The 27,875-nt window shown below is 41.2% G+C and overlaps 2 protein-coding genes across 3 annotated transcripts in view; one reads left to right on the plus strand and one right to left on the minus strand.

Moving 5' to 3' along the window:
* mapk8ip2 (mitogen-activated protein kinase 8 interacting protein 2) overlaps window positions 1-3,623 on the plus strand; it is a 148,989-nt gene extending 145,366 nt beyond the window's left edge. For both annotated transcript variants that reach the window (XM_035789568.2, XM_035789569.2), the window contains exon 14: window positions 1-3,623. In XM_035789568.2, the coding sequence (XP_035645461.1) occupies window positions 1-73 (73 nt within the window). In that variant the 3' untranslated portion in view covers window positions 74-3,623.
* Window positions 3,003-26,805, minus strand: arsa (arylsulfatase A). The gene is made up of 8 exons (XM_035789572.2): window positions 26,157-26,805; window positions 13,494-13,734; window positions 8,230-8,448; window positions 6,614-6,783; window positions 6,289-6,413; window positions 5,223-5,350; window positions 4,974-5,076; window positions 3,003-4,756 (listed from the first exon to the last, which is right to left on the minus strand). Exons 1-8 carry the CDS (start codon window positions 26,417-26,419, stop codon window positions 4,458-4,460), a joined length of 1,548 nt encoding a protein of 515 aa, XP_035645465.1. The 5' UTR covers window positions 26,420-26,805; the 3' UTR covers window positions 3,003-4,457.
* Window positions 26,806-27,875: the final 1,070 nt, after the last annotated feature.

The following is a 27,875-nucleotide window of genomic DNA, read 5'->3' on the forward strand; positions in this document are numbered from 1 at the left end:
ACGGGCTTTCCAGGAGTATTACCAGGAGCACCTGGAGTATGCCTGCCCCACCGAAGACATCTACCTGGAGTAGAGCAGGCAGGAAGCAGGAAATGTTGCCATGACAACAGTCTTCTCTTCTTCTTCCTGCTGCTGCTTGTATGTTTATCAATTTCAATCACCAGAGGGTGCTGGTGGGTCTTCTCTCCATTGCAAAAAATACCCCTATATCTCTCTCTGAAACTGAAATGTTCATTTCAGTTCTACAGTATGCTATGTGTTTTATTTATTGATTCATTTGTTTGTTTATTTTCCCTCTTCTAGATGGATTGCCTGTTTATTTTACCTTTTGTTTTCTATGATACAGTTATAGGAATAAGGGTCTTGGCACCTGTTATTTTACATATGACGTATTATATTCCTACTACTGCTATTTCACATGTTTGAATGCATGGTTAGGAGGGTAATGCACACACAGAGCTATTAGGACACAAAACCAGCTCAACATTGAATAGGACCTGGATCATATTATTTGGTCAGATACACTACCGATACACACAGATACACTACCGTTCAAAAGCTTGGGGTCACTTGTTTTTGAAAGAAAAGCACATTTCTTTGTCCATTAAAATAAAACAAAATTGATCAGAAATACAGTGTAGACATTGTTAAAGTTGTAAATTACTATTGTAGCTGGAAACTGAGTATTTTTTGTATGGAATCTACATAGGCGGACAGCGGCCCATTATCAGCAACCATCACTCCTATGTTCCAATGGCACATTGCGTTAGCTAATCCAAGTTTATCATTTTATAAGGCTAATTGATGATTAGAAAACCCTTTTGCAATAATGTTAGCACATTTCCAGCTGAAAACTGCCTAGAAGGCCAGCATCCCGGAGTCACCTCTTCACTGTTGACATTGAGACTGGTGTTTTGCGGGTACTATTTAATGAAGCTGCCAGTTGAGGAGTCTGTTTCTCAAAATAGACACACTAATGTACTTGTCCTCTTGCTCAAGTGTGCACCGGGGCCTCCCACTCCTCTTTAAATTCTGGTTAGAGCCAGTTTGCTCTGTTCTGTGAAAGGAGTAGTACTCAGCGTTGTACGAGATCTTCAGTTTCTTGGCAATTTCTCACATGGAATAGCCTTCATTTCTCAGAACAAGAATAGAATGATGAGTTTAGGAAGGAAGTTCTTTGTTTCTGGCCATTTTAAGCCTGTAATCGAACCCACTAATGCTGATACTCAGCTAGTTTAAAGCCAGTTTGATTGCTTCTTTAATCAGGACAACCGTTTTCAGCTGTGCTAACATAATTGCAAAAAGGTTTTCTAATGATCAATTAGCCTTTTAAAATGATAAACTTGGATTAGTTAACACAATGTGCCATTGGAATGATGGTTGCTGATAATGGGCCTCTGTACATATTCCATAAGAAAATCAGCTGTTTCCAGCTACAATAGCCATTTATAACATTAACAATGTCTACACTGTATTTCTGATCAATTTGATCTTTTTATGGAAAAAAAATCATTTTCTTTCAAAAATGTCTAAGTGACTACAAACTTTTGAACGGTAGTGTATATTTGTTCAATATCGACAAACTGCTTTGACTGGTAGTGAGATTGAAGCGAAGTAGAGCAGTTATCTGACTTGGTCCGAGCTAACCCCTGTACCGTATGAGACATTGTGTTCTGTAAATATATGTATAGGCAGTAGAGAAATACAGACACCTCATGCATATAAACTATGTAAGTAGCATCCACAACCAATAATCAAACAGGAGGAAGACAAAGAAAATGAAATGGGAAGATGTTTTAGCCCAGTGTTTATCAAACAGTGGGTCGGGAACCAATCCTTTAACTGGTTTGTTCTGTGGCTTATGCCTGGTTACATTTCTCTTCTGTAGTCCCTTCCCCTAGCTTATTTGATGTCCACCATTTTGAAATTTGTTGGCGTCAGATCAGAAAGAACAGAAAGAACTCCTCTCATCAAATCTCCAGCGGAGTGTCAGGAAGAGGTTGCTATGGAAACTGGGGTGATAACTGTCAGCGCTTTGGGAACAGAGCGAGAAGAAAAAATGATTTAGCTTCTGGACTTCTAATGGTGTAAATACAATGTTATATTCCTTTCCATCTCATCCAACAGTGAAGTGTCCTGATGTACTACACCATGTTTAGAGATCAATCTGAATATCAGGTCGAGGACAGGAGAAGCCATAGTTCAACACTACTCCCTCACAGGAAACACTATTGTACAGGTGTGTCGGTCTGTTTAAGTTGATGAGTACACTGAGAATAAGGCCACAGTAAAGAGGAGATAGATAATGCTTAGAATTGAGTGGTGTGTCCCTCCACCTTCTCTTTGATGTGGATCAGGGTAGAGTTTAAGTTCAACTTTATTTTTTTCTATTTGGTCTGAGCAGTACAGTTTTAGAAGTTGATTTTACAATGTCTAATGGCTCATATTCTGCTTAAGACATTACCCTTCCAAATGTACTCCCTCTGGTCATAGGTAAGCCAATATACAGTACATGGTTTGCTTACTTATAGTAGGACATTATACTTTTTAGTTGTCTTTTTCCAGTTCAATTAGCATACTGTAGACTACAGTGCAACATCAAACAGATGGGAGTATAGAGAAGTGGAGAACACAGAATGAATTGAAATAATAGGCATCCTACTGCAATCCCCAATATCAGGTTGAGTACAGTAGCGTAGACGAGGGGCTCGCTTCTAGACCCAGATACACATCTTCTACTGCTTTTATTCTTCAACAAATATTAAACAGCAAAAAAAGGATAATGTAGTCAAGAGCATCATTGATCTGCTGGTGGAGTCATGGGACCTCCATGTTGACCAGTTTATCATTAGTGACAGTGGGGAGAGTGTATCGTTGTCAGTTAGATCCTGTAAATACTATAAAGAGTGGAAAAGATTGTGCTGTGTCCTTTACATTATGTATGTTATTGAAATTAAATATTTAAAATAAGAGAAATTCAAAAAAGATGACAAACATGAAAACCAATTTAAATTACCAGTTTTATTTGAGTGTGTTACGTCAACCACTAAGGTGACATTTTGGGTTCTTGCTAACATTCACCCCACAGACAGGCTTTAGCAACACCCCTTTAGGCACATATGTGACACCTTTGAGATCCAATTGCTGGCCAATCTGTTGATAGAGCAGAGAAGTAGAGCTGAACCAATTAAAAACAGCTTTCAGAGAGCCTGCTTTTATACAGGAACCTATCGCATCTTGCCAATATAGCCCATGGCTTTGAGCTCCAGACATGCTCCATCTCTTACCTGTACCAGTTTGTTTTGTTTTTCTGTCCTGTAAAAGCTTAGTTGAATCCCTATCTTCCCTGATAGATACAGTACACCAACCAACCCCCAAAGATTCCCTATTCCTGTATAGCAGCTCAAACATCCAGTTCACAGTTCATCAAAACTTTGGACTTCAATACATAAACAAACTAGATTCTTCACTGTATAACTAGAGCATCAGTATGTGACAAATACAAAGTTATCTTTAAAAAATGAGGACTTGTACAAATCTAAAAGTAAAAAAATGAATAAATACACTTTGCCTTGTCATGGGTTTGGTCTTATGAATAAAATATATGCTTGATGTTCAAATGAGTCTGACTTTCTCTTTCTTGTGCTTGTGTCACCTGCTACTGGGTCACAATAACAGTTTCATGAATCTGTTCATTTATAGGGGGAAATCCTAACTTCAGATCTGCCACTGGAATTCAAATGTCAACATTAATGCATGATTTAGGTCCAAGCCACAATCATGTATCTCGGACCAACAACCTGGTTATAGACTAGCTAGGCTATATGAAATTGTAATCTGTAAAATAAATTTCCCTAGATTTGTACAATTTGTTTACATGAAGGTCTGTCTAGTTCGTAGACATGTTTGAACTTAACTACCACTCCTCTCTTCTGGGTGTGAGATGTTACACTATTTTATAGTGAAAGAGAATGTATTAATATAATCTTGTATTTAAAAATAACACACACCGTCTTATGTAAAAACTAGCCCGGTTTCCCCGATAGCGATGGAACTTAGGCTTACGAGTGTTTTAACAATGCATCTTTTCTACAACGGCTGAAGATAAAACACCACACAATTTAAGTGCGTCATTGAGGCATAGTGCTTTTGGGAAACCGGGGCGCAGTCTTTGGGTGGTGTTGTCACTGGGATGCAGGGTCCACATGAGGGTGCCCGCATCCATAGAATTAGAATTGGTAGATCAGACACTCATGTGGAACAATGGCCATGCTGGATGTACCATTTCTAATGTTTGAAAAGGTGCTGCTTCCCACAGTCTCTGATATGGCTTAAAGAACTGTCTTTCCACACTTTCAGAGGTTAAGTTTGGGGGTACCTCATCCACAGTAATAGAGGTACTAGAACTAGTCTTACTTAAGGTATAGTACAAGCCGTACTGTAGGTTTGAGGGTGCATCAGCCACACTGGCAGCAGGAAGGTTTGGGGGTGCAGTGCGGGGTGCAGCAGGGCTCAAGATCAGGGTCGCTACCTTTCCCGATCTGGCTCTCCCCAAACACCATGGAGGCTTCAAACTGTTTCTTGACCACGCCTATCCTCTGCAGCAGGGCCTGCAGGTCGGGGCGTCCCAGCGGAGACAAGGGATAGTTCTCACTGGGGTCAGACTCCAAGTCAAACAGCAGGGGAGGATCATGGGGCTTCAGGAAGGAGATTATGTGACAGTCCTGGTCTGGGGTGGTCTCACTGTGGCCTGCACCTGGGGGACAGACAACGAGGGAAAGGTGGTTCAGATAGAAATGTTGGATTTAGGCCAGGTTCCATTTCAGCCTCTGGCTGGCCCCTTTGCCAGTGTTTAGAAATGCATCTTGTTGTTTTAAGGCTAATTACAAAAGAGCACAGCAATCACATCATGAACTTTGGAGTACCCTATTCTGCAGTATGACATTGTGCGTGACTCTCTCACACACACTTACCGCGTGTGTAGAAGTGAGCCTTGTATTTGCCCAGCCTGAGAGCAAACAGACCGTACTTCTCACTGGGGTCTGTAGGGTAGAACATCATGGCCTCTCTCTTACTCTACAACACAGGAAGTTAAATAGGTATGAATAACAATGTCCAAGTGTTTAAGTCAAGAACACATTATGCAATGTATCCATCTTCTATTCTTCAACCCAAATTACGTTTAACTACACTCAGAGTGAAGTGAATAATGTCTCCCATACCGGTCCGTGGTTGACCAAGATGTCCGTCATGTCCACTCCGTCCAGCTGCACCATTGGTAGTTTGGCCCCCGCCAGCCCTGCGATGGTGGGCATGATGTCCAGGGTGCTGGCCAGCTCATGGGTGACCCCTAGAAAATATAGTTCAAATTAGATGTACAGTGCCTTCGGGAAGTATTGTTAAGACCCCTTGACTTTCCCACATTGTTACGTTACAGCCTTATTCTAAAATTGATTTGAAAAACTTTTCCCTCAGCAATCTACACACAATAATGACAATAATGATTTTGGCAAAAGAAAACAGATTTCAGACCCTTTGCTAAGAGACATGAAATTGAGATCAGGTTCATCCTGTTTCCATTAATCATCTTTGAGATGTTTCTCCAACTTGATTGGAGTCTATCTGTGGTAAATTCAATTGATTGGACATAATTTGGAAAGGCCCACAGTTGACAGTGCATGTCAGAGCAAAAACCAAGCCATGAGGTTGAAGGAATTGTCCGTAGAGCTCCGAGACAGGATTGTGTCGAGGCACAGATTGAGAGGATCTGCAGAGAAGGGAGAAACTCCCCAAATACAGGTGAGCCAAGCTTGTAGCGTTATACCCAAGAAGACTCGAGGATGTAATCACTGCCAAAGGTGCTTCAACAAAGTACTGAATAAAGGGTCTGATACTTATATAAATGTCATATTTTATGCAAAGATTTCTAAAAACCTATTTTTGCTTTGTCATTATGGGGTATTGTGTGTACATTGAGGGGAAAAATGATTTCATATATTTTTTAAGAAGGCTGTAACATAACAAAATGTGGAAAAAGTCAAGGGGTCTGAATACTTTCTGAATGCACTGTAGTTCCGAATCTAGTTGAAATGGAGGGGGCTAAATGTGACCATGCCAACTAACTCCTGCTCTGTGAATACCCCCATACACATGTAAGCAGTATGATAAGCCTGGCAATTTTTTTATTGAAATTAAACAAGGGATCTTCAAGGCTACAACATTCAGCCAATATGAGTGTGATGATACATGTATTTTGTAGTTGAAGACTACATATCTCTCCAGACAGACCTGCTGTGATGGTCCCAGGCCAGTAGGCGATGGCAGGTTCTCTCATGCCCCCTTCATAGGTGGTGCCCTTACCACACTTGAGAGGACCAGCATTACCCCCCCGAGACATACGCATCAACTCAGGCCTGGGTGGGGAGAGAGGGGGATTGGAGAGATTCACCGAAGATTGAAATGTGAAAGGCTCTTAGTCCTTTCATATTTGTTGTAAAACCAGTAGTAAACACAAGCACACATACGGTAGGCAACTAAACCATTACATAATATCCATACACGCTGCTAGTAAACTACACTGACACACCATCACACACACCAACACAGCTCCTACCCATTATCAGCAGTGAACAGTATGAGAGTGTTGTTGAGGACTCCAGTATGTTCCAGAGCTGAGAGCAGATTCCCTACTGTAGAGTCAAATTCCAGCAGAGCGTCACCAAACGGACCCCTTCGAGACCGCCCTGCCGTTGCCGGGCCTGCATACTGGGGGTAGTGGGTGTGCTGGAGGACAGAAAGGGAGGAAGAGACTGTTCACCTGGAAGGTTGTTGGAGGAGCACCCACTTCCTTTGAACTTGAAATGATTGTTAGCTTCTCACATCAGAGGAAGAAGAGATGACTACATGAGAGGGGTTGTAGAGGAAGAAATTGACTACATGAGAGGGGTAGTAGAGGAAGAAGAGATGATTACATGAGAGGGGTAGTAGAGAAAGAAGAGATGATTACATGAGAGGGGTAGTAGAGGAAGAAGAGATGATTACTTGAGAGGGGTAGTAGAGGAAGAAGAGATGATTACATGGGAGGGGTAGTAGAGGAAGAAGAGATGATTACATGGGAGGGGTAGTAGAGGAAGAAGAGATGATTACATGGGAGGGTAGTAGAGAAAGAAGAGATGATTACATGGGAGGGGTAGTAGAGGAAGAAGAGATGATTACATGGGAGGGGTAGTAGAGGAAGAAGAGATGATTACATGGGAGGGGTAGTAGAGAAAGAAGAGATGATTACATGGGAGGGGTAGTAGAGGAAGAAGAGATGATTACATGAGAGGGGTAGTAGAGGAAGAAGAGATGATTACTTGAGAGGGGTAGTAGAGGAAGAAGAGATGATTACTTGAGAGGGGTAGTAGAGGAAGAAGAGATGATTACATGGGAGGGGTAGTAGAGGAAGAAGAGATGATTACATGGGAGGGGTAGTAGAGAAAGAAGAGATGATTACATGGGAGGGTAGTAGAGGAAGAAGAGATGATTACATGGGAGGGGTAGTAGAGGAAGAAGAGATGATTACATGAGAGGGGTAGTAGAGGAAGAAGAGATGATTACATGGGAGGGGTAGTAGAGGAAGAAGAGATGATTACATGGGAGGGGTAGTAGAGGAAGAAGAGATGATTACATGGGAGGGGTAGTAGAGGAAGAAGAGATGATTACATGGGAGGGGTAGTAGAGGAAGAAGAGATGATTACATGAGAGGGGTAGTAGAGAAAGAAGAGATGATTACTTGAGAGGGGTAGTAGAGGAAGAAGAGATGATTACATGGGAGGGGTAGTAGAGAAAGAAGAGATGATTACATGGGAGGGGTAGTAGAGGAAGAAGAGATGATTACATGGGAGGGGTAGTAGAGGAAGAAGAGATGATTACATGGGAGGGGTAGTAGAGGAAGAAGAGATGATTACATGGGAGGGGTAGTAGAGGAAGAAGAGATGATTACATGAGAGGGGTAGTAGAGGAAGAAGAGATGATTACATGGGAGGGGTAGTAGAGGAAGAAGAGATGATTACATGGGAGGGGTAGTAGAGGAAGAAGAGATGATTACATGGGAGGGGTAGTAGAGGAAGAAGAGATGATTACATGGGAGGGGTAGTAGAGGAAGAAGAGATGATTACATGGGAGGGGTAGTAGAGGAAGAAGAGATGATTACATGGGAGGGGTAGTAGAGGAAGAAGAGATGATTACATGGGAGGGGTAGTAGAGGAAGAAGGGTTGTTTCTTCCTGGTAGACTGGGTGATGAAGTCTGTGGCAAAGTCACTGTAAGCCCTCTCCAGATCCAGGAAGTCCACAGGCTGCTGCTTTATGACATCATTGTGCATTAGTGGGATGGTTACCACGCCGACGTCACAGTTTCCGAAGCATTTAACATCTGGAGGGAAACATGTCAGATTCTGACAGGGTCCCTGGGAAAGAAAGTGACAAGGAGAGTTAAGAGAGATACAAACAAAAGGGGGAGGCAGAGAGGGAGAAGAGGATAAGAGCAAGATTGAGAAAGAGAGCAAGCTAATGCAAAAGTGTCAATGTCATTTCTCTCCCTTAGCTGTGGCAATGAATACAGAGACACTGACAATATACAGTGCTTGAGGAAAGCATTCAGACCCCTTGACTTTTACAGCCTTATCCTAAAATGTATTAATTAATTTAAAACATTTAAAATCCTCAATCTATAATCAATCCTCAGGTTGTTTTTAAAATATATAATTGATAATATATCAACCGCAAATGTCTTTCACAGTAAGAGAGGGGAAAACGATGGCTGTCCAAATTCTGTTGCGCAAGCAAAACTCATGTGACCACTTGACACGATTTTATTTTTCAAAATAAAAGCCTGAAACTATGTCTGAAGACTGTTGACACCTTGAGGAAGCAATAGGAAAAGGAATCTGGTTCATATCTCTTTAAATCCAGCAAAGGGAGGCTATGGAACATGGTTTTCAAAATAGAGGCCACTTCCTGTTTTGATATCCCTCAGGGTTTCGCCTGCAATATCAGTTCTGTTATACTCACATACAATATTTTGACAGTTTTGGAAACTTTAGAGTTTTCTATCCAATACTAATAATAATATGCATATATTAGCAACTGAGACTGAGGAGCTGGCCGTTTACAATGGGCACCTTTTCATCCAAGCTACTCAATACTGCTCCTGCAGCCATATGAAGTTAATGCAACCGCTGTGTCAGATTTGTTTTTAACTTTACGGAAAAAGCAAACCATGCAATAATCTGAGAAAGTCGCTCAGACGACATACACAACCCAAGAATATAGCCGCCATGTTGGAGTCAACATAAGTCAGAAATAGCATTATAAATATTCACTTACCTTTGATGATTTTTGTCAGAATGCACTCCCAGGAATCCCAGTTCCACAATAAATGTTTGATTTGTTCCATCATTTATGTCCAAATTCGTCCTTTTGTTAGAGAGTTTAATAAACAAATCGAAACTCACGAGGCACGGGCAAGTCTAGCGGAAATGTTGGACGAAAATTCCCAAAAGTTATATTACTGGTCGAAGAAACAAATCAAACGATGTATAGAATCAATCTTTAGGATGTTTTTATCATAAATGTTCAATAATGTCCCAACCGGAGAATCCATTTGTCTGTAGAAAAGCAATGGAACGAGAGGTAACTTTCTCATGACGGCATGTCACGAGACCGAGGCTTGCTGTCAGACCTCTGACTCATTCCCCTCTCATTCAGCCCCCCTTCACAGTAGAAGCCTGAAACAATGTTCTAAAGACTGTTGACATCTAGTGGAAGCCTTAGGAAGTGCAAGATGACCCATATCCCACTGTATATTCAATAGGGGCGGTGTTTAAAATCTCCAAACCTCAGATTTCCCACTTCCTGGTTGGATTTTTTCTCAGGTTTTTGTTATACTCACAGACATCATTCAAACAGTTTTAGAAACTTCAGTGTTTTCTATCCAATACTACTAGTAATATGCATATATTAGCATCTAGGACTGAGTTGGAGGCAGTTTACTCTGGGCACGCTTTTCATCCAAACGTGAAAATGCTGCACCCTATCCATAAGATGTACACAGCTTCTACCCCCAAGTCATAAGACTCCTGAACAGCGAATCAAAGGGCTACCCAGACCCCTCTTTTACACTGCTGCTACTCTCTGTTTATTATCTATGCAAAGTAACTTTAATTCTACCTACATGTACATATTACCTCAACTAACCGGTAACCCCTGTACATAGCATATTTTACTGCTGCTGTTGAAGTATTTGTTACTTTTATTTTATATTTTTTAATTAACAATTATTTTTCTTAAAACTGCATTGTTGGTTAAGGGCCTGTAAGTAGGCATTTCACTGTAAGGTCTACACATGTATTCGGCGCAAGTGTCAAATAAGATTTGATCTCTGCAGCACTCCACCAATCAGGTGTTTATGATAGTGTGGCCAGACGGAAGACACTCCGCAGTAAAAGGCATACGACAGCTCGCTTGGAGTTTGCCAAAAGGCACCAAAAGACTCTCATACCATGAGAAATAAGATTCTCTGGTCTGATGAAACCATGATTGAACTCTTTGGCCTAATTGCCAAGGGTCACATCTGGAGGAAACCTGGCACCATCCCTACGGTGATGCATGGTGGTGGCAGCATCATTCTGTGGGGATGTTTTTCAGTGGCAGGGACTGGGAGACCAGTCAGGATCGAGGGAAAGATGAACAGAGCAAAGTACAGAGAGATCCTTGATGAAAACCAACTCCAGAGCACTCAGGACCTCAGACAAGACAACGACCCTAAGCACACAGCCAGGATAACACAGGAGTGGCTTCGGAACAAGTCTCCAAATGTCCTTTAGTTGCCCAGCCAGAGCCTGGACTTGAACCTGATCAAATCTCTGGAGAGACCTGAAAATAGCTTTGAAGCAACGCTCCCCATCCAACCTGACAGAGCTTGAGAAGAATTGGAGAAACTCCCCAAATACAGGGGTACCAAGTGTCATGAACGTCCTGTGAGAATCACAAAGTGTCAGATCAGCTTGGCAATGGTTGATAACCAGACCGTCACCCAAACGCAAAGGGGGGGGAGGAGGGAACTGTGGGGTGTTGACACCTCCACACCCGGTCGTAAATTTAAGCAGGAGAGAACAATCTACCCTTGAGTATCAATCACAGGAATGTCTTTGTCGTGATAGACTTTTGCCGGCCCAAAACTCTAACGTCCAAAAAGTGAATAATGGAACAATATTTCTAACGTAACGTTATGGGAAATGGTCAGTGGGGAGATGTAGAAAACTGATGTTAAATTGTTTTTCATTGTGTAATGTTATTAAAAACTGTATGGACCAAATACTATAACTTGGAAAGTATAGCCCCTTTATCTGTAATGTTTTCATCCAATATGAAATGTTTTATTTCTGTTAAGATAGGAATGTGTTGTAATGTTTTTGCACATTAAGTAGCCACACCCTGAGTGAGGTCAGCGAGCTTGTCAGACGGACGGAGCCGTCCCCTTTGATGAGAGTGCATAAAAAGCATTGCCAACAAAATCAACATTAGAGTAGGAAACATGAGACAAGAGCTACATGTTTTAAATGGTTGCAACTCTAAACTTCAACACAAGGTGAAGGAATAAACTCACCTTCCTTTAGACCAGAGAGACGAAGAGCTGCAGCTCATGTACATCGTGGTCCAAATCCTGAATACCAACGCGAGGAAGAAGCGAGAAGCTCACCTCAGACAATCACTGGTACAGCTGATTAGCTGTCTTAAGTCAGATATCGAGAAAATTGAATCTAAGTGAGACTATCCTACTACGCTCATCACCAATGGGAACTGCCGACATGGCTGGTTATCTTTCAGAGTGAACAGTAGAAGACTGGAAATGGGAGACTCCTTTCGGACAATCAGAGCCATACAGCTGGAATGCCAACAACCTTCCAAAGAAGGGCTGTTCCGACAGAAATAAAACTCACGTAAATACATTCATGATTTCTTATTCCAAACGGGCGGCAGTTCGTGCACAAATATGATTAACTGTGAGATAATTCTGAAATGTCTCGACAATAAGTGTGCTTTTTTTTCTCTCTCTCGCTCTTCCACCCTCTCCATCTATGTTGTAACAAACAAGCTGTCATATTTTGTCAGTCCACTAGGGACCAGTGTCTCATGTAAAGGGTGTATGTGTATTGTGTGTTATTATTTAGTTAGCTAGTAAATAATTTGTGTAGTACTGAATAATGAGCAAGGATGGGGTTTTGCAGATCCAAGAAGGTTGTGACTGGTCAGAATTTAAAAAAATTAAATTGTACCTTTATTTAACTAAGTCAGTTAAGAACAAATTCTTATTTACAATGACGCCCAATGATGATTTTATAAGCAATGCAGGCGTAGAAGTATGGTGGCTAGGAAAAACTCCCTAGAAAGGCCAGAACCTAGGAAGAAACCTAGAGAGGAACCAGGCTATGAGGAGTGGCCAGTCCTCTTCTGGTTGTGCCGGGTGGAGATGATAACAGAACATGGCCAAGATGTTCAAACGTTCATATATGACCAGCAGAATCAAATAATAATAATCACAGTGGTTGTCGAGGGTGCAATACATATATGCGTCTGTTGGTCACAGATATCTGGTGTGACCACCATTTGCCTCATGCAGCGTGACAAATCTCCTTCGCATAGAGTTGATCAGGCTGTTGATTATGGCCTATGGAATGTGGAGGTGGGGTTATGGTATAAGCTACGGACAACGAACACAATTGCATTTGATAGGTTGCTATTTGAATTTGCCCAGCGACAGCCCCGAAACCTGAAGGTCTATATGGAGGAGTGGGCCAAAATCCCTGCTGCAGTGTGTGCAAACCTGGCCAAGAACTACAGGAAACATATGATCTCTGTAATTGCAAACAAAGGTTTCTGTACCAAATATTAAGTTCTGCTTTTCTGATGTATCAAATACTTATGTCATGCAATAAAATGCAAATGAATTACTTAAAAATCATACAATGTGATTTTCTGGATTTTTGTTTTAGATTCCGTCTCTCAGTTGAAGTGTACCTATGATAAAAAATGACAGACATCTACATGCTTTGTAAGTAGGAAAACCTGCAAAATCGGCAGTGTATCAAATACTTGTTCTCCCCACTGTATGTGGAATTGTGTTGTCTGACAAAACTGCCCATTTTAGAGTGGCATTTTATTGTTCCCAGCACAAGGTGCATCTGTCTAATGATCATGTTATTTAATTAGCTTCTTGATATGCAACACCTGTCAGGTGGATGGATTCTCTTCGCAAAAGAAAAATGCTCAGGGATGTAAACAAATTTGTGCACAAGAGAGAAATAAGCTTTTTGTTAGTTTGGAACATTTCTGAGATTTTTCAGATCATGAAACATGGGACCAACACTTTACATGTTATATTTATATTTTTGTTCAGTGTAGTAACTACCATTTACCCAATAAATTAACAACTACCAGTGAACACACTGACCATGTCATGGGAGTAGGGGACCCCCAGGTATTGGTCAAAGCCCTGTTGGGTGGGCAGGTACATCCCGTTCTCCCCCACGCCCAGGTGCCATTTCCCCATGGCTGCCGTGGCGTAGCCCAGGGGCTTTAGCATCTCCGCTATGGTGGTCTCGTTCAGCGGTAGACCCCCGCGGGAACCAGGGTAGAACACCCCCGGGTACACCCCTGACCGGGTCTGGTAGCGCCCTGTCAGCAAAGATGCCCTGATGTGGAAAGACAATCATCATTTAATTTATTTAAAACATTGATACAAGTGGTTGATGAACACAAAATAGATGTTGTGCTATGGATAGGATAGGTATACATTGAAACGTTTCTTACAGAAGAAATATGGAAAGCATATGCATAACCATGGTAGCAATTAAAAGGGAACAGTTTTGAGATTATGGAAAAATTATTAGACTAAAAGCTGAGGACAACTGTTCGCATGATACAAGACTGAATCCAAACATTACACTGTTGATTTTATGTGCATTTTACATTTACTGTACTTTTCACTGCATTTGTTGATAACGAAATCTGAAAATACTCTTGATACATTCTGTATATGTAATATTCTTGGACAACTTGGGACAAAACAAAACAATGACAAGGGGTTTGAGTGAAAGGTCTAACTGGTGTTTTCAAGTTGCCAAACACACCTCTCCAAAGTGTGCACAGTTCATAAGTAATTTCAGTGCACTTTTATGACAAAGAAGATTCTAACAAGAACAGTGCTCTTAAGAGCCCTCCTAGCTGTGCTGTTGAGGAACTAGAGCAAGCACACCTGTAGTGTGTTTGTTTGGAACACAGCCCCACCTTCACACAATTACAGTAGTTCTTTAAGCACTCCAAAAACGGTCCATTATAAATCGCAATCTGGGTCAGGTGGGCATATTATAATTTTTTGAATATGATCTTAGCGTTATGCTTTTACAAGGCAATTCAGAGAAGCAGATTGTAATTTTGGTGCGTATAGAATGGAGTCATGAGTGTATTTAGATGAGTGGTCTGCGGCAATACAAAAAACATAGGCTAATTCTGTTCAGGACAACCCAGGGTATAAAGCCATGCCATCTTGTAACTGTACATCAAACATAGGGATCATAAATGTTGACATGAGTTTTATGATATGGATATCTGAAAAGCACATTTGGACTAACGGGTGTTTGGCTTGCTTGAATGGCATAAAAGCGGTATTTATTATAGTCTCATCTTTTAAAATACATTTTAGGGGCCTCCCGAGTGGCTCAGCGGTCTAAGTCACTGCATCACTACAGACCCGGTTTTGATCACGGGCTGTATCACCATCGGACGGCGCACAATTGGCCCAGCGTCGTCTGGGTTAGGGGAGGATTTGGCCGGGGGGGGTGTCCTAAAATAACTCCACTAGCACTCGTGTATAACCGCAAACACGCAGTTGATGAAACAAATGCTCCATAAAACTGTCTCTAAAGCGCTCAAAATTGGCCAGGATTCTCCTCTATTCAATACTGGCTATGCAATTCTGACAAAGTCACAAAACAAATGATTACAATAGCCCAATTGACAAGTAACTCCTATGCTGTCAAGATCTCCTGTGAACACTTAATATTTTAACCTTAAACATCTTAGTTAGCTACCGTAGCCATTTGATCCCTGGTTCATTGAATGAGAGAATAATTTTACAAAGACAAGTATTTGGTTGTAACTAATGTTGCAGGGTGACCAATCCTCTTCCCAGAGAGTCCAGGAGAGCTACTTGATATGCAGGAGTTTGCTCCAGCTGTGCTCAAACACTTCACATCGTAAAAAAATGTGTGTTTGAGCCGGGTTGGCTAAAAAGCCTGCAAACAAGGAAAAACTTGTTCCAAGGATCAGGCAAAGCTCATTTTCCAGTTTATAAGAGTTTTATTCAAGCCATTTATCCCTCTCAGGATAAAGCTAAATCGTTATTTACACTTCATCTACACAAAGAGCTGTTTACCACACAAAGATGGTACGCTTACAAAAGAGATAAGGGGTAATTGGCTCCATTCCCTTAGAAGAATAGTCAAAATAAGAACAGGTTCTAACCAGTTCTCACAGACTGTCTCTCTAAGATCAATGTGCAGAGGAACAAGGTATTTGAGATAGATAAGTACATGAAGGCAGAATAATGTGACTAGGCATACGGAGAGATAATAATAAAAGTAAAATAAAGAACAATGTAGCAGCAACCAATGAGGAGTGTAAAAGGGTGTGCGTATGAGGGTGCATGTATGTGTGTTTCTGTTGTGTAGGTATGCGTGTGTGTGTTGTGTGTGTGTGTGTGTGTGTGTGTGTGTGTGTGTGTGTGTGTGTATACAGTGCCTTTGGAAAGTATTCAGACCCCTTGACTTTTTCCAAATGTAGTGTAGTGTATGAGAATGTGTGAGGGTTTTGTGTGTGAGTGACAGTGTAGTGTGTGAGTGAATATATGGTGTGCATTTAAGTCTCGTGAGTGTGCGTAGGGTCAGTGCAAGATAGAGTCACAGTACAGATAGTTTGGGTACCATTCATTTACTATTTAGCAGTCTTATGGCTTGGGGGTAGAAGCTGTCTCAGGTAGAGGTCGACCGATTATGATTTTTCAACGTCGATACCGATTATTGGAGGACCCCAAAAAAGCCGATACCGATTAATAGGCCGATTTTTAAAAAATGTATTTGTAATAATGACAATTACAACAATACTGAATTAACACTTATTTTAACTTATTATAATACATCAATACAATCAATTTAGCCTCAAATAAATAATGAAACATGTTCAATTTGGTTTAAATAATGCAAAAACAAAGTGTTGGAGAAGAAAGTAAAAGTGCAATATGTGCCATGTAAGAAAGCTAAAGTTTAAGTTCCTTGCTCAGAACATGAGAACATATGAAAGCTGGTGGTTCCTTTCAACATGAGTCTTCAATATTCATAGGTAAGAAGTTTTAGGTTGTAGTTATTATAGGAATTATAGGACTATTTCTCTCTATGCCATTTGTATTTCATATAATTTGACTATTGGATTTTCTTATAGGCACTTTAGTATTGCCAGTGTAACAGTATAGCTTCCGTACCTCTCCTCGCTCCTTCCTGGGCTCGAACCAGGAACACATTGACAACAGACACCCTCGAAGCAGCGTTACCCATGCAGAGTAAGGGGAACAACTACTCCAAGTCTCAGAGCGAGTGACGTTTGAAAAGCTATTAGCGCGCACCCCGCTAACTAGCTAGCCATTTCACATCGGTTAGACCAGCCTAATCTCGGAAGTTGATAGGTTTGAAGTCATGAACAGTGCGATGCTTGAAGCATTGCGAAGAGCTGCTGGCAAAACGCACAAAAGTGCTATTTGAAAGAATGCTTACGAGCCTGCTGGTGCCTACCATCGCTCAGTCAGACTGCTCTATCAAATCACAGACTTAATTATAACATAATAGCACACAGAAATACAAGCCTTAGGTCATTAATATGTTCGAATGCGGAAACTATCATCTCAAAAACAAAACATTTATTATTTTAGTGAAATACAGAACCGTTACGTATTTTATCTAACGGGTGCCATCCATAAGTCTAAATATTGCTGTTATTGCTGCACAACCTTCAATGTTATGTCATAATTCGCTTCATACTCGTCGCCAAACTCACTGGCTCCATGTCATCTACAAGACCCTGCTAGGTAAAGTCCCCCCTTATCTCAGCTCGCTGGTCACCATAGCATCTCCCACCTGTAGCACACGCTCCAGCAGGTATATCTCTCTAGTCAACCCCAAAACCAATTCTTTCTTTGGCTGCCTCTCCTTCCAGTTCTCTGCTGCCAATGACTGGAACGAACTACAAAAATCTCTGAAACTGGAAACACTTATCTCCCTCACTAGCTTTAAGCACCAACTGTCAGAGCAGCTCACAGATTACTGCAACTGTACATAGTCCACCTATAATTTAGCCCAAACAACTACCTCTTTCCCTACTGTATTTAATTGATTTATTTTGCTCCTTTGCACCCCATTATTTTTACTTCTACTTTGCACATTCTTCCATTGCAAATCTACCATTCCAGTGTTTTACTTGCCATTTTGTATTTACTTGCCACCATGGCCTTTTTTTGCCTTTACCTCCCTTATCTCACCTAATTTGCTCACATCGTATATAGACTTGTTTATACTGTATTATTGACTGTATGTTTGTTTTACTCCATATGTAACTCTGTGTCGTTGTATGTGTCGAACTGCTTTGCTTTATCTTGGCCAGGTCGCAATTGTAAATGAGAACTTGTTCTCAACTTGCCTACCTGGTTAAATAAAGGTGAAAAAATAAAAAATAAATAAAACAATTAAGTAAAATTCTGGCAAATTAGTTCGCAACGAGCCAGGCGGCCCAAACTGTTGCATATACCCTGACTCTGCGTGCAATGAACGCAAGAGAAGTGACACAATTTCACCTGCCTGCTAACCTGGATTTCTTTTAGCTAAATATGCAGGTTAAAAAATATATACTTCTGTGTATTGATTTTAAGAAAGGCATTGATGTTTATGGTTAGGTACAGTCGATCAACGATTGTGCTTTTTTCGCAAATGCACTTTTTTAAAATCATCTCCTGTTTGGCGAAGTTGGCTGTCTTTGTTCGCAACGAGCCAGGTGGCCCAAACTGCTGCATATACCCGGACTCTGTTGCAAGAGAAGTGACACCATTTCCCTAGTTAAAATAAATCCATGTTAGCAGGCAATATTAACTAAATATGCAGGTTTAAAAATAAATACTTGTTGCTTGATTTTAAGAAAGGCATTGATGTTTATGGTTATGTACACGTTGGAGCAACTACAGTCCTTTTTCGTGAATGCGCACCGCATCGATCATTTGTAACGCAGGACACGCTAGATAAACTAGTAAAATCATCAATCACGTGTAGTTAACTAGTGATTATGATTGATTGATTGTTTTTATAAGATAAGTTTAATGTTAGCTAGCAACTTACCTTGGCTTCTTACTGCATTCGTGTAACAGGCAGGCTCCTCGTGGAGTGCAATGTAAGGTAGGTGGTTAGAGTGTTGGACTAGTTAACTGTAAGGTTGCAAGATTGAATCCCCGAGCTGACAAGGTAAAAATCTGTCGTTCTTCCCCTGAACAAGGCAGTTAGTTCCCTGACCATTCCTAGGCAGTCATTGAAAATAAGAATGTGTTCTTAACTGACTTGCCTAAAACATAAATATATATTTTTTAAATAAATAAATAAAATCGGCCAAATCGGTGTTGAAAAATACCGATTTCCGATTGTTATGAAAACATGAAATCAGCCCTAGTTAATCGGCCATTCCAATTAATCGGTCAACCTCTAGTCTTGGGGCCTGTTGGTTCGAGAGCTGATGTTCCGGTACCATTTGCCGGATGGTAGCAGAGTGAACAGTCTATGGCTTGGATGGCTGGATTCTTTCCCTTGACACCACCTGATAGAGGTCATGGATGGCAGGGTGTCGGCCCCAGTGATGTACTGGGCTGTCTGCACCACTATTTGTAGCGCTGGCATTCAAGGGTAGTGCAATTGCCATACCAAGCTGTGATGCAGCCAGTCTCAATGGTTCAGCTGTATAACCTTTTGAGGATCCGAGGGACCATGCCAAGTCTTTTTAGGCTAATTATTATGTGTATATAATTTCAAACTTTACAAATGTTTTTCTTACTACTTGTTGGGTGATAAATGCATATTGCACTGTTGAGGATAGCTTGAAAGTAAGCATTTCACTGTACCTTTCACACCCTGTATCCCAGCAAAACTCAACTGGCGGACTGCGGTCCGGGTGCAGACCCAGAGAAGGGTCAATCCGGGCAACATCGCATTTTGTTATAGAAAAAAGTCAATACGTAAGTTTAGACAGCTTTTAAAAAATCTACCTTAACTAACAAACTCTCTTTCTCACGCGCTATATGCAAATACAAAAGGTTGCATCCTACCAAATCACATTAATCCAAATATCCTCTGTGGAACCCTGAGACAAGCAGTCAGAAAGAAACAAAGTTTTGACCGCAGTTCAACTGTAAATATCACAGATAGGAGCTTAGTTACCAGAAATTAGTTAATATGGCTTGACGAGTGGATGGAACAGTATGTGTTCATTCTCCCCGCAACTAGCACAAAACCAATGTGCCTGATATGCAGCGAGTCCGTAGCTCTCGTGAAAAGTGCCCATGTTAAGCACCATTATAACACCAGGCATAGTCAATTCGATTAGACATAGACCCTGAACATGGAGGTGAGAACAATCAAGATGAACCAACTCACATCCCAATATGAGAGTTCCACCAATATGACAGTTCCATCCTTGTCAATTCCCTGATAGCCCAACAACGTGCAATGGAGTGTTCACTGAGGATAGCCTGGGTTTTTGGGAAAACAAAAAAAACATTTTCAGACACTGAGATGGTAAAATAATGCATGTGTGAAGTTTTTGACACCTTGCTTGAAGGTAAACAAAAAGATGAGCTCAGGGAAAAGATCAAACAGATCCCACATCAATGAGGACAACTGAAATATTAGCTGACGATGTACCTTCACAAATTGATGAGGCCATTGAGAATGCACCATGCATTTCATTAGCTGTGGATGAATCAACGGATAATACTGATAATGCCCAGCTTCGGGTGTGTCAGATTTTATAACGAAACTAAGAAAGAATTCTTGAGGAGCTGTTGGGCTTAACACATCTAGAAGCACCAACATGGTGAGAGGATATACATGAGGCCATCAAAGGGATGCTGACAAGAAGGGGGATAGATCTGAAGTCAGGGGTCTCCATCAGCACAGATGGAGCTCCAGCCATGATAGGAAGAGGGAGGTGACTGGTGCACATTTGAAAGAGGACAACCCTGACCTGACATCATATCACTGCATCATCCATCAATCTGTCCTGTGTGCCAGTCTGAGAAAAGAGTATTCTGAGGTCATGACAACAATGATGAAACTGATCAACTTTTTGAGAACAACTTCATCCCTACAACACCGCCATTCTGACAGAGACCAATGCCAGTTGATGACTTACTACTGCACAACAATATCAGATGGCTCAGCAAAGGCAGTGTTTTTGAACGCTTTTGAGCCATTCAGGAATAAATTAAAGATTTCTTATCAGAGCAAAAGTGTGATATGGCAACTAAGTTTCCTGAGTTTTTGGAAGATGAGAAGATGGAAACAGTGGCATTTTTGACAGACATTACATCACACCTTAATGTTAAGCTGCAGGGACGGGACAAAACTGTGTGTGATATGATAACAGCAGTCTGAGCTTTCCAAATGAAATTTGAGCTTTTCAAGAATGATTTCATCCAGAAATTGATGGATAACTTTAAGGCTCACTTTGATGACTTTGCTGTTGGAAGAGAACACGGACATATTCAATCAATCCCTATACCAGTCTGCTGTTCCCACATGCTTCAAGAGGGCCACCATTGTTCCTGTTCCCAAGAAAGCTAAGGTAACTGAGCTAAACGACTACCGCCCCGTAGCACTCACTTCCGTCATCATGAAGTGCTTTGAGAGACTAGTCAAGGTCCATATCACCTCCACCCTACCTGACACCCTAGACCCACTCCAATTTGCTTACCGCCCAAATAGGTCCACAGACGACGCAATCTCAACCACACTGCACACTGCCCTAACCCACCTGGACAAGAGGAATACCTATGTGAGAATGCTGTTCATCGACTACAGCTCGGCATTCAACACCATAGTACCCTCCAAGCTCGTCATCAAGCTCGAGACCCTGGGTCTCGACCCCGCCCTGTGCAACTGGGTACTGGACTTCCTCACGGGCCTCCCCAGGTGGTGAGGGTAGGCAACAACATCTCCTCCCCGCTGATCCTCAACACGGGGCCCCACAAGGGTGCGTTCTGAGCCCTCTCCTGTACTCCCTGTTAACCCACGCCTGCGTGGCCACGCACGCCTCCAACTCAATCATCAAGTTTGCGGACGACACAACAGTGGTAGGCTTGATTACCAACAACGACGAGACGGCCTACAGAGAGGAGGTGAGGGCCCTCGGAGTGTGGTGTCAGGAAAATAACCTCACACTCAACGTCAACAAAACTAAGGAGATGATTGTGGACTTCAGGAAACAGCAGAGGAACACCCCCTATCCACATCGATGGAACAGTAGTGGAGAGGGTAGCAAGTTTTAAGTTCCCCGGCATACACATCACAGACAAACTGAATTGGTCCACTCACACTGACAGCGTCGTGAAGAAGGCGCAGTAGCGCCTCTTCAACCTCAGGAGGCTGAAGAAATTCGGCTTGTCACCAAAAGCACTCACAAACTTCTACAGATGCACAATCGAGAGCATCCTGGCGGGCTGTATCACCGCCTGGTACGGCAACTGCTCCGCCCTCAACCGTAAGGCTCTCCAGAGGGTAGTGAGGTCTGCACAACGCATCACCGGGGGCAAACTACCTGCCCTCCAGGACACCTACACCACCCGATGTCACAGGAAGGCCATAAAGATCATCAAGGACATCAACCACCCGAGCCACTGCCTGTTCACCCCGCTATCATCCAGAAGGCGAGGTCAGTACAGGTGCATCAAAGCTGGGACCGAGAGACTGAAAAACAGCTTCTATCTCAAGGCCATCAGACTGTTAAACAGCCACCACTAACATTGAGTGGCTGCTGCCAACACACTGTCATTGACACTGACCCAACTCCAGCCACTTTAATAATGGGAATTGATGGGAAATTATGTAAATATATCACTAGCCACTTTAAACAATGCTACCTTATAGAATGTTACTTACCCTACATTATTCATCTCATATGCATACGTATATACTGTACTCTATATCATCGACTGCATCCTTATGTAATACATGTATCACTAGCCACTTTAACTATGCCACTTTGTTTACTTTGTCTACATACTCATCTCATATGTATATACTGTACTCGATACCATCTACTGTATGCTTCCCTGTACCATCACTCATTCATATATCCTTATGTACATATTCTTTATCCCCTTACACTGTGTATAAGACAGTAGTTTTGGAATTGTTAGTTAGATTACTTGTTGGTTATCACTGCATTGTCGGAACTAGAAGCACAAGCCTTTCGCTACACTCGCATTAACATCTGCTAACCATGTGTATGTGACAAATACAATTTGATTTGATTTTATTTTATTTGAACTGCTGCTGCTAATCCAGAAACCCTTCTTGGTCACAAAGAAGCTAAAAAAAAATCTTCAGATGGGTAGGTGTTGCATCACTGCAAATGGGGTTGACTAATCTGCAAGAAGATGTGGCTTTGAAGGAGCAGGCTGGTGATTGTGACCCTGTCACTTTCTCGGGAAAGATGGTGCCTGCAATTGATGTCCCTGTTCTCAATAAACTTGCACTATACATCCTGACCAGAAAGTATAATTTATCTCATTAATGCAGGGCAATGCCCAGAGTGACATATATATGTGATTATAAACTTGGTGGTTTAAGCCCTGAATGCTGATTGGCTGACAGCCATGCTATATCAGACCGTATACCATGGGTATAAACAAACATGTATTATTTCCTAGAGGTCGACCGATTAATCGGCATGGTCGATTAATTAGAGCCGATTTCATGTTTTCATAACAATCTGTAATCTGCATTTTTGGATGCCGATTATGGCCGATTACATTGCACTCCACGAGGAGACTGGTGGCAGGCTGACCACCTGTTACGCGAGTGCAGCAATGAGCCAAGGTAGGTTGCTAGCTAGCATTAAACTTATCTTACAAAAAACAATCAATCTTAACATAATCACTAGTTAACTACACATGGTTGATGATATTACTAGTTTATCTAGCTCGTCCTGCGTTGCATATAATCAATGCGGTGCCTGTTAATTTATCATCAAATCACAGCCTACTTCGCCAAATAGTTGACGATTTAACAAGCGCATTAGCAAAAAAAGCACTGTCGTTGCACCAATGTGGAACTAAGCATAAACATCAATGCCTTTCTTAATAAAATCAATACACAAGTACATTTTTTTAAAACTGCGTATTTAGTTAATATTGCCTGCTAACATTATTTTAAAACTAGTTAGGGATAGGCGGGATGCAAATGTCTCAACTGGTCAATTGCCAGGGAAAATGCAGAGCGCCGGATTCAAATAAAATACTATAAAATTCAAACTTTCATTAAATCACACATGTAAGATACTCAATTAAAGCTACACTCGTTGTGAATCCAGCCAACATGTCAGATTTTTAAAATACTTTTCCGCGAAAGCATAAGAAGCTATTATCTGATGATAGCACTAGCAGTAAACAAAGGGGTTAGCATATTTCAACCCTGCGGGCGCTACACAAAGCGCTGAATATAAAACATGCATTACCTTTGACAAGCTTCTTTTGTTGGCACTCCAATATGTCCCATAAACATCACAATTAGTCCCTTTGTTCGATTAATTCCGTCCATATATATCCAAAATGTCCATTTATAAAGCGTTTTTGATCCAGAATAAAGCAGCTTACAAAAAACGCAACGTCACTACAAAATATTTCAAAAGTTGCCTATAAACTTTGCCAAAATATTTCAAACTACTTTTGTAATACAACTTTAGTTTTTTAAAACGTTAATAATCGATCAAATTGTAGACGGGGCAATCTGTGTTCAATACAGGAATGAAAACAAACCAGCGCCACTTTTCACATCTTGCGCAACTCTCAACAGTGTACCCAGTTCCTGGTTGGCCTACTTCTTCATTGCAAAGGAATAACCTGAACCAAATTCCAAAGACTGGTGACATCCAGTGGAAGCGGTAGGAACTGAAAACAGGTTCCTAAGAAATACCCCTTGGCAATGACAAGACAGTGAACAGAGAGAGGCAAAAAATAGATATATTCTGAACAGTTTGGGTTTTGCCTGCTACATAAGTTCTGTTATACTCATATACATGATTCAAACAGTTTTAGAAACTTCAGTATTTTCTATCCAAATCTATGAATAATATGCATATCTTATATTCTTGGCATGAGTAGCAGGAAGTTGAAATTGGGCACGCTATTTATCCAAAAGTGAAAATTTTGCCCCCTAGCCCCAAGAGGTTCTAGGGAAATTGTGTCACTTCTCTTGCGATCTGCGCAAGCAGAGTCAGGGTATATGCATGCGAACTGTGTGAAGACCATTTCTTCCTAAAAAATACTAATTAATTTGCCAGAATTTTACATAATTATGACATAAAATAGAAGGTTGTGCAATTTAACAGCAATATTTAGACTTAGGGTTGCCGCCCGTTCGATAAAATACAGAACGGTTCCGTATTTCACTGAAATAATAAATGTTTTGTTTTTGAAATGATAGTTTCTGGATTTGACCATATTAATGACCTAAGGCTCGTATTTTTGTGTGTTTATTATATTATTATTAAGTCTATGATTTGATATTTGATAGAGCAGTCTGACTGAGCGGTGGTAGGCAGCACTTTCCTGTGTTTGCCAGCAGCTCTTCGCTGTGCTTCAAGCATTGCGCTGTTTATGACTTCAAGCCTATCAACACCCAAGATTAGGCTGGCAATACTATTGTGCCTATAAGAACATCCAATAGTCAAAGGTATATGAAATACAAATGGTATAGAGAGAAATAATCCTATAATAACTACAACCTAAAACTTCTTAACTGGGAATATTGAAGACTCATGTTAAAAGGAACTACCAGCTTTCATATGTTCTCATGTTCTGAGCAAGGAACTTAAACGTTAGCTTTTTTTTTTACATGGCACATATTACACTTTTACTCTCCTTTCCAACACAGTTTCATTATTTATTTGAGACTAAATTGATTTTATTGATGTATTATATTAAGTTAAAATAAGTGTTCATTCAATGTTGTTGCAATTGTCATCATTACAAATATATAAATAAATAGTCTGCTTTTTTTGGTCCTCCAATAATCGTTATCGGTGTTGAAAAATCATAAAACAGTCGACCTCTAATTTTTACACCTTTAATTACAGATTATACTGACAATAAGGCACCTCAGAGGTTTGTGGTATATGGCCAATATACCACGGCTAAGGGCTGTATCCGGGCAATCCGCATTGTGTCTCGCAGAAGTGCTTTATTGCTTAATTATTGCATGGCCCACAGTGAAGTTCCGAGCATTCAGATGATTATTTAGGTTAAACTCTTTTGTTCTCCAGAAAAGATGCACTTGATTTTATTTAATTTTATTCAAGGCCCATGTACAATGGTTCACAGTGAACCTTTTGCAATAGATAAATATGCAACCACTTTTCATCTTGCGCAAAGTTGATGAAATATTGCACATACATTCGAAATAAGTTGTATTTCATTCACATTTAAGTGTAATTTTATGTACATTTTATATAACAACATGTTTCCTAAGTCGTAGACGACTATGATTGTTACTACGCTGTATCACAGCGCAGATAAAGTACGATATCGATCCGGCCTTTTGCCACCTTGGAAATGTGTCACTGGACCTTGTCAAATAGTAGGTGAGTATCCCTGCTGTATCCTGTGCACGTGACCAATATTTAGATTTTTTTTTTCATTGCCCACCTCACTCAGCCCTAAACTGTAGAGTTGTTCCTCATATATATCCCACAGCCTCCTGATTTTGATAAGGTTATTAGCTATTGTTACTGCAATATGTTGCTAGTTAGTTACTACCTGGAGGGGCTGCAGACGGGACTGGTGCAGTAGAAGTCAGTGAATCTCAGTCCGTCGGCCGCCAATCGGTCCAGGTTGGGGGTGAGCGAGGTTGGATGGCCGTAGCATCCTAGGTCGCCGAACCCCAGGTCGTCCGCGAACAGGAGGATGAAATTCGAGGGAGGGGAGCCCGAGCAGCTCGTAACAAGCAGGTACAGTAAGGTGGTGAGAGATAGAAAATGGCCCATTCTGACTGACTGTTGCAACAAGCAGAAGTTAGTCATGAAAAGGAAAAGTGCTTAACGTTAGCTATCTAACGTTTAAAGCTACTTCGCTTTAAAAAAGTGTTCAAGGTCGAGGCCTAACGATTTAAATAAATTGCTCTACGTGTTCACTTATTCTCCAATGTTATGTAATATTCTCTGTATCGTTGAGATAATAGCTGCGAGAGTTTGCTACACTACACAAAAAAAACAAAAAAATCATGTGATTACCGAGACACAGTTGGCGCATTTGAATGTCGTCAGCAGTGTTTTGGAAATGAAAAAGTCCGTGGTCTACCACAAGGGGTCTCTATATCACTATGTTTTGCTTGGCCATGGCAGGTTTCCCCATCATCCCATCCTACTCTCTAAGTTTGCTTTTGAAGATTCTTACCTTGACTCATTAAACTCCTGTTAACTGGTCTATGTGACACCTACTGCCTGCCTTGTCTTGGTCATGCTCACAGATTGATGGGTGGCCAACCCTCTTCCAGAAGAGTTACTGGTTAGAAAACCTAAAAACAGGCTTTTGTTCCAGGCCTAGGCCTGGCCTACTCTATCACACCCAAATCAGCTGACTATTAGAATCAGATGTGTTTAGAGCAGGGATGGAGCAAACTCATATAGTTCTCTAGGATAAGAGTTGGCCACTTGCCGGCTTTTCTTCTTCAATGGGTTTTAAACGGCGGTTGGCATCCAATGTTAATGGCCATTACCGCCACCAGCTGGATGGTGTATTAAATAATTAATAAATAAAAACAATTCCAGTAAAATTCAACATCATACTTCTTCAATCACAGTCCACTCCAAAATACATCCCTGCACAGGCTCAGGGGCCTGTGATTGTGCTACATTCACCGACTGGATTTCCTGTACCTCCTCGGCTGTAAAATCACAAAGACCCAAAAAACGTTCAGCGGCATTCAATGATTCCAATTTTCTTAGACTTCTTCCCCACTTGTGCTGTACAGTTTATGACCATTGCAATAAATAATACAAAGTCCACCTTTTTAACATGTAGCATTTCACTATCCCTCGGTTGATGAGAAACCTTCACTGGTCTTGGTGGCTCTACTACTGTTGCTTCTTCTCCGCTACCCGTTCCTTCCAAATGTTCTCACCACCTCCAGATAGGACACTCCTTACCCATGCCACCACATTCTCCTTCACCAGGGCACTCCAAGAGTTCAGGAGTATGTTTACCTCCACAGTTGCAGAATTTCCCTTCATCTGGCATATGATATTGTTCCCTTCTGCACACACTTGACACATGATCAAATATTTTACATTCATGACACTGAAGGGGCTTGTGCACAGAATCTCTTACAGGGTATCTCATGAATCCTAACTTTATATGAGAAGGGAGAGACTTCATCAAAAAACAGTAGCATGGATGAAGTGAACTTATTTTCTCCATCTACTGTTACCACGCAGGTCAATTGACGTGCACCAACCACTCCATCGATTCTTCAGTTAA

The sequence above is a fragment of the Oncorhynchus keta genome, chromosome 17, assembly GCF_023373465.1.
Source record: "Oncorhynchus keta strain PuntledgeMale-10-30-2019 chromosome 17, Oket_V2, whole genome shotgun sequence".
In the NCBI taxonomy this organism is placed as follows: Eukaryota; Metazoa; Chordata; class Actinopteri; order Salmoniformes; family Salmonidae; genus Oncorhynchus; species Oncorhynchus keta.